Source organism: Scardinius erythrophthalmus (genome assembly GCF_964197995.2).
Source record: "Scardinius erythrophthalmus genome assembly, chromosome: 7".
NCBI classification, from domain to species: Eukaryota; Metazoa; Chordata; class Actinopteri; order Cypriniformes; family Leuciscidae; genus Scardinius; species Scardinius erythrophthalmus.
In genome coordinates, this window is record NC_138227.1 from 26,459,472 (window position 1) to 26,467,550 (window position 8,079).

General features: G+C 38.0%; 1 protein-coding gene across 1 annotated transcript; it reads right to left on the reverse strand.

The window, feature by feature from the left end:
* Nucleotides 1–583: 583 nt before the first annotated feature.
* fcgbp (Fc gamma binding protein) lies at nucleotides 584–7,318 on the reverse strand (the record flags this gene model as incomplete). The annotated part of the gene is made up of 8 exons (XM_081370865.1): nucleotides 584–794; nucleotides 965–1,251; nucleotides 1,395–1,775; nucleotides 2,168–2,367; nucleotides 3,334–3,895; nucleotides 4,507–5,102; nucleotides 5,533–6,049; nucleotides 6,722–7,318. 8 exons carry the CDS (start codon nucleotides 7,316–7,318, stop codon nucleotides 785–787), a joined length of 3,150 nt encoding a protein of 1,049 aa, XP_081226991.1. The 3' UTR covers nucleotides 584–784.
* Between the last annotated feature and the right edge of the window lie 761 nt (nucleotides 7,319–8,079).

Here is an 8,079-nt window from a genome sequence, read left to right on the forward strand (position 1 = left end):
AGGTTATGATAGTAATTGGACACAGTTTCTGTAGCTATCAACTCATGGACAGACAGCTGAGAGAAGCATCCGAGCGCTGCACAAGGTTTTACTTTCACCTTTGAACAGCATAAATTCTGATGGTGATGTAATCGAAGCAAACCTTGCTCTGGGGTTATTCAATCAAGATTTCTTATGCGTCTCAGATTTCATGTTCTGTAATGATCCGTACACACATTGTCAGCACATTTCAGAGTGAAATTCAGCTGTGTGAGAGAATCATTCAGTATTGTATTGTAGAGTAGTGACGAACACTTCATCTGAAGAAAAAAATCATGTCGATTGTGCAAAGTAACTTTTTATTTTCTCAGAATTACTACACAAAATATCATTAATATTGAATAAGCTATGTGATATACCCGGCTGAAAGACATATTAACTGAAATTAATTATGATACGTTTGACGCAGACTGGGTGTTTAGAAAGGCGTGGGGAAAAAAAGATGTTCAAGTAAGGAATTGTTGGTTGCTGCCATCTACCAGGGCTTTCTGTACATATCTTTTTAATCAGGATGAAAAGTAATCTGAAAAACAATCACAATTTTGGAAGTAGATTTCAGACATGTATTTTATTGTGCATAATCTTAAATCATGTGCAGAAATACGATCAGACTAAAAACATAGAGTATGTAGAAATCATTCAGTTTACACCAAAGCATCATTCTAAAAACCCAATGTGCAATTAAATACAATTTACAAATTCTCTATTAGAAATCTCTGTGGTAACAAAATCTTGCCCAGGTTTGTTACACATCACTGTAATAAAAGCATAAGAGGAGTAATAGGTTAGCCATTGACATTACATTTGAAAAATATGATGTGTTTATTTTACAATGTCCATAGATGAAGGCAGCACAATTATATGGCTCTAGGTGACAAAACTAGCATATTTTGTTATTGTCAAAAATTAAACATAAAGTACTTACCATGTAAAGAAGTCTTCAGCCTGCCAGGATGATACAACCAGAGACATCATAGTGGAGTTTCTCCTATCAGAAGTTCTCAAATCATCTGCAGTGTCTCCATTAAAGTTGCCACAAGCGCCACAAACTTTGTCTGTCAGGTCTCTGTTTACGGATAACACGACCCCTCCAGTGGCAGAGTAAGTCAGTCTCATGGTAGACATCTTCTCAATGACCACAGCCTCATTTCTGTATGAGACTGACACCCCCTCTTCAGGCATAAAGGGATATAAGACCTTCTTTCCATTCACCTGTTTCAATAAGAGATAAGTTTCTCTGTCATCAGCACTTTTTATTTCTTTGAATCAAATATTATATTTTAAGACTATGGTTAATGTACCACAAAAAAAAAATAATGCTTTATTTATAATATTTAAAAACATTTTCCACTGACCCAGCTGTGCCGACGATTGTTGACTGTGATGATCATGTCCTGGAAGAAGACATGGACCATTGTCACTTTACCAGGATCATTTCGGGCACATGCAAGTGCATCTAACACAACTCGGAACCAGTCATGAGACTCTTGATCACATAAGAAAGCCATTTGAAAGGCTCCTAGCCGGCCGACCGTCCCCTTTACACCATCAAATGACTGCAACTGGTCATCTGCATCAAATACACAGTGGCCTTGATCAGGGTAACAATCTCGTTTGCCACCCTGAACATCACAGATGTCTCCTCTGGCACAGGCTTGTTTCACACACTCCAGCACCCCTGCGGAATGACACACACACTTCATGTCGCAGGTGTCAGTCACTGAGACTTCGCCAACCTAAGAGGACAGAGCAGTGAAAGGCTTACCCATAATTCCCTGCACCATCACATTTATTATTGAAATGCAATATATGAATGTGTGTGTTAAAATACATTTTCTTATCTCAGTTTAATATAAACAGACAACTTCAAGTAGGATATTATAGGTAGGATGATATTATCATTATTCTGCAGAAATTGCACATGTCAGCTTGAACAGTGTTTCGAGTTAATAAAAAGACACTGAACAATGGATTTATTTTAATATTTCTAAAAAGACATTAAAATGGCTGGCAGTTAATTTGGAGAATCATAGAATATGTGACAAAGGTTTGTAAAAAAGTGGATAAGCAGCTCTTATCAGACACAGAAACGATCATTGATGGATTTAAGAAAAACAATAAATCCCACCTTTAGGTATTTGCCATTATGGACACATCCACAGTCTCCCACGGACACACACTTATCCCCATCTGAGAGCAAACCTTCATCGCACTGACAGCCTTCCATGCAGATATTTGGGCAGCTGTAGGACCCACTAAGACTGGCACAGGTGTTGGCACAGTTATTAGAGCACTGAACATAGTGACTGTTAGCTGGACAATCGGCCGCTTAAAGAAAGAAAATGCACAAATATATATTAATAAAATGCATTATATCAGAGGTTATATATACACTAAAATTAAAAATTTTTTTTTTTACTGTTTTGAAAAGAAGTCTGTCACATGATTCTTCAGAAATCCTTTTAATATGCAAATTTGATGCACAAGAAACATTGCTTATTATTATCAATGTTGAAAACAGTTGTGCTGCTTAATATTTTTGTGGCAATATACATTTTTTTCAGGATTCTTAGATGAATAGAAAGTTCAAAAGAACAGCATTTAATTGAAATATAAATCTTTTGTAGCATTATGATTCTCTTTACTGTCAATGTGAATTTTTTTCTCTTCTAAAACCTTTGAAAGATAGTTTATTTACACTATTTATATAGTTACATGCATTGTTGGGTAATGCATTAGTAATTCAAGTTACTTAATTTAGATTGCTTTTTTCAATCAACGATTAAAGTAACATTACATTTAAATTTACGACAAAATATCTTTTAAAAAAGTTACTTTTTCAAATAAGTAATGCAAGTTATTTTGTTTTCCCATGTGTTGACTGGCAGGCAATAAGTGCAGAGGCACATTGTGGCACTGTGTAAACATGATGATTATTGTAGTTCTAGACTAAATGCAAGCATTATTTATTAATTTCACTTTAACAGACAAAAACAAAAACAGATTCAGTATTCCTCAAAATGAACAAAAACAATCAAATGCAAACTCAGAATATTACGCAAACCTGCAAAAATTAAATATGTCAGAAAAAGGTCAAGAATTGTAACACAAAAGTAATGTAATGCATTAATGCAACTAAAGTTACTTTTTTAGGGAGTAACGCAATTTTGCAACACATTACTTTTAAAAGTAACTTTCCCAACACTGGTTATATGTATATATAACAAACTGAATATGATACAAAGCTTAAATAAAGTGGTAAAAAGAAAAACAGCAATAGCTTTACAAACTTACAGCAGAATGAACTATTTCTCCATGGCATGATTTGTATCCCTGCTTGTTGGCAGATAATGGCATAAGCCTGAAGATTTTGACATAGCATGGCTCTGTCTCCATCCATAATCCACATGTCAAATCCACAGTTAATCACATGGTTCTGAGGATTCACCCAAGCATGACATGCACTGAAGGGACCAGAGGCAGTTGCCATAAGGCCACAGGCATCTTCTCTGCGGTATTTCTCGGCTTCGGTCTGATTGCACTGCTTCGGGGAATCTACGTCTCCACACTGAACATCAGTTGCTGGCAATGCCCACGCCTGTCCGAACGCATCTACACTGGAGCTTTGGGTCCCATTGGGCAACAAGAAGTCATCAGATGGGTTGCCATTGTAGTTGCCACAAAGGCCACACATGCTGCCTTGATAGTTTGAGGGTACATGGAGTTCTGCATGGTAACCAGTGTCATACAGAACTCTCAAGCCGAAATCAGTTTGCACTACAACTGTGAAACCAACCTGGTTAATGGTGACTTGATGGCCAAGTGATGTAGGGAGGTTTACAAACTCGTCATTTACCTGTCAAAGAGAACCAACAGCAAACATGATTTAGAAACAAGTGAACCATCAGCACATATTATGTATTTTATTTTCTATTTTTAGTTTCTTTCATATTGGTTACTTATTAATAATTTATTCATATTTTATCTTAATTTTTTTACATATACGCATTATTTTATACAGTGGTGTATACATTACTGTTTAAAAGTTTGAGATTGGTAAGATTGCCTCTTTATTTATTTCATCAAAAATATATTTAAAAATGTAATATTGTGGAATATTATTACAATTTAAAATAACTGTTCTATTTTAATATATTGTAAATGTAATTTATTCCTGTGATGGCAAAGATGCACCACATGATCCTTCAGAAATCATTCTGATTAGCTGATTTGCTGCTCAAGAATAATTTCTTCTTATGGTCACTGTTGAAAACGGTTGTGCTGCTTTAATTTATTTGTGGAAACTGTGATACATTTTTTTCATATATATTCTTTGATTAATAGAAAGTTCAAAAGAACAGCATTTATTCATTTATTTGAAACCAAAATCTTTTAAAACATCAGTATAATGGATACTTGCTGAATAAAAGTAATTTCTTACTGAGGCCAAACTAGATGAACACTTACGATGACTCTCCAGCGTTCACCTCGTCTGATGCTAATTGTCAAGTTGTAGACATTCACAGTCAAGTTCTTGATGACAGAAACTCCTATGTTTCCAATCTGCTCATTCTTGGTGTCCACAGAAAAATCCACCAGCCGCCCTCTGTTCCGATCACATACCTTAGCGAGTGTATAAGCGCATGCGCCTTGAAAGTCAAACCTCTTACCATCGAAAGAAAAATAGTGAGGGTCACCAGTGGCGACACATCTTCCGTAACTGACAGGGTGGCATCCTAATACTCCATTCATCACCCTGCAAGCTTCCCCTGGGCCACAGCTTGATGTCTGGCAGGAAACGGTTCCATTTTCCCCACACCTGCACAGCTCCAAGCACTGCTCATGGACGTAAAACATTTGGTGTTTCTTGTAATAACGTCCCTGATAGAAGCAGCCACATTCTGCTCGTGGCACACAGGTTTGGCCGCTCAAGATGTATCCATGATCACACTGGCAGGCCTCAGCACAGGGTCCGCTGCAGTTGAGCTCAGAGAGATTAACGCAGGTTTGGGGACAGCCTGGGGCACAGGGGTTGTAGTGGCTGTTGGGTGGGCAGGACGGAGCTGTGGTAGACAGATTGGAGACATTGTTCATTTTTTATTTCAGCCAGTTTTTGTATTTTGATCAGTGTTGTAATTGTTAACATTAGAGCATGGTCAGGGATTTGATTCTGCATCAATTCAAAACAAATTAGGCAGTCTGGCCAATCAGAGCAGAGTAGGCTCTCAGAAAGGAAGGGGTTTAAAGAGACTGAATCTTTAAACAAACTGTGATGACCAATGTACGTATATTATGAGAAAAATTTAAGTGTTTTTTGACCTTTGATGCATGTAAACCTATTGTTGGAGACCTTCAAAACTAATTTAAAACATTAAATTATTATTATTAACCTTTAAAATAGCATAATTAGGGACACTTATAGAAAACCAGTCAATTACTTACGACAGAAAGTAGCATTTCTCCACGGGTGAATTGTGACACTTTGACTCTGACATGCAGAAGCATAGACTGCCACCGCATCACATAACACAGCCTGATGTCCTTCGAAGTTGCAGGTGTCGAATATGCAATCCTCTAGATAAGATCCAGGATCAATCTGGGCGTGACATTCTCTGAAAGGTCCTCTCTGGTTTGTGATGATCTCACAATAGCGCCGGGCGATCTCCCTCTGGGTCGCAGGACAGGTTGAACATCCAGTGCCAAGGCAACCATCTGATGAGCATTCAGGTGTGGCGGCAACCTGCCAGCTCTGTCCCAGACTACTGGCATTGGGTGCCATCATACCATTGCGCATTGCAAGGTCATCCTGAACAACACCGTTGAAGTTCCCACAAAGGCCGCACACTGCGCCGCTGTAATTGTTAGGCAAAGTGACCTTAGCCACACTGGACCAATCAAAGGTCACCTGGAGACCAAAGTCGGTCTTCAACACAGCAGTGTTCCCACATGTATAATAAAATACAAACACACCTCGCATCGAAAAGGGAAGTTCTGCTAACTGGCCATCTACCTAAAGAGAGAATAAAACACATTTGGTTACCATCACAAAAGTGATTTATTGTTCATTTTTTAATTGTTAAAACTGTTTAATAGTGTGTAGACCAGAGAACCAATTCCAGTTCCAATTCAAACAGGTCCATTAATGATTATTTTGTGTTTTTGAAGCAAAAAAAAAAAAAAAAAAGCTAATTAATTGGATTAAATAAATCATTAATAAATCAGTAAAACAAAACTTTGTTGTTTATACAGACATTTTAATGACTTTTCACATTGGAGAAATCCAATAATTGGCCTTTCATATTTTATAAAAATGCTATATATGGTATCATATTTCATAATTTGTATAAAATACTAATGACAAAACTCATCTTTGTCTAATTTTAGCTTGAACTGCAATATGACGCAGTGCTATATAACTACAATCAACAAGCTCAGAAGAGTCGATAAGGGATTGTATGGTCTACACTGAATGTTTTTGATTAACTAATTCTGAATCAAAGTTTGCGTTGCGTTAAATGGATTTGATACACTGATGCTAAATGCTAAAAAATGCTAAAGTGTTCTGAATGCAAGTGAGTGAATCATTGATAGAACCAGTTTTTTTTTAATGAAACTAATTCTAAACAAGAACAATTCTCAACCCCACTAGTGTATAAGGTGTGTAAGTATATTGTGTACTCACCAGTATTCGATACGGATGTTCTCTGGTCATCGTGATGGTGAATCCATTCACAGACACATTGACAGTTTTAGTGAAGCTCACTGCTCTGCTCCAACGATGTTCATTCTGAATGGTCACATTAAAAGGTACAAGACCCTCTTTATCAATGCACAGGGCCGCCAACTGATACACACACGTGCCCTGGAAGTCAAAACGGAGTCTGTCGAACGTGTGGTAATGTGGGTCTCCTGACGCTACACATACAGCAGAGCTCATTGGCTGACAGCTGCGTCTTCCATTAACCACTGAGCAGCTCTCACCAGAGGCGCAGGAAGATTCACGACACACCACGACTCTCAAGTTACGGTCACACTCGCACAGCCGATGACACTGATCATCAGCCCAGAACGTTTGGCCTTGTTGGTAGTAGGCGCCTTCAAAAGAACAGCCACAGTGATTTGTGGGCACACAAGCGCCAGCACTGAGGACAAGACCGCTGTCACAAACACAAGCTTCCACACAGGTGTCAGTGCAATAACGCTGCTGATCTGGGTACGGACACGTTACTGGACACGGAGAAGCACAGGCCTCATAATGACTGTTCGGTGGGCAGCTCATAGCTGTTGAAGAACAAGAAGAGGTTCATGGTTAAAGTTAAGTAACCCTCAATGCACAACTTGACAAAAGAATCACCATTTTGCAAATTTTTTTTGGTTTAAAGACTGATTTGAAAGCATAACAACTAAACTTTTAACAAAACAAAAGTAAATTAAGCATTTTTTATTTTATTTTGTAAGATCTTATGGGCTGTTAGTGATGCTTGACACATTATTGGTAATTCAGTATGTCTGTAAAACAATAACAGTAATACTAATTCTGTCATGACGACTCTCGGGAGATTGGTATGGTAATAGAGACTGGCATGGTAATGAATATGGCAATGTTAATGTATTTGGTCTTTTGGGAATAGATCTGCAACGCTGCTGCAGAGCAAGTACAGAGACTTGCTATACTGCCAATACATTCACAGACATTGCTGTGAGCATGTAAGACATGCTGCTGCTGCACAGGTAACATACATGATTTAACCCTGTAGCAGATCTATACAGGTGGAGCTGGGCAAGGTGGAGGGTTTCTGAAAGCGCGCTGCATAGGCTACTGCTACCAGCGACACCCTGGTATTTGTTTGAATGTTGAGCTGCAGCTGATTGGACGCTGATGCAACAGCAACCAATCAGCTGTGCCATGTAGATAATGTGATCGCTACCAAATGAGTCAAAGCGTCATCTAGAGTTTCATACCTGAACTAAGTAATTAAATAATTCTACCACAGATTGTACTGGTATAATACTACTAATAATATAACACACTCTAATGTT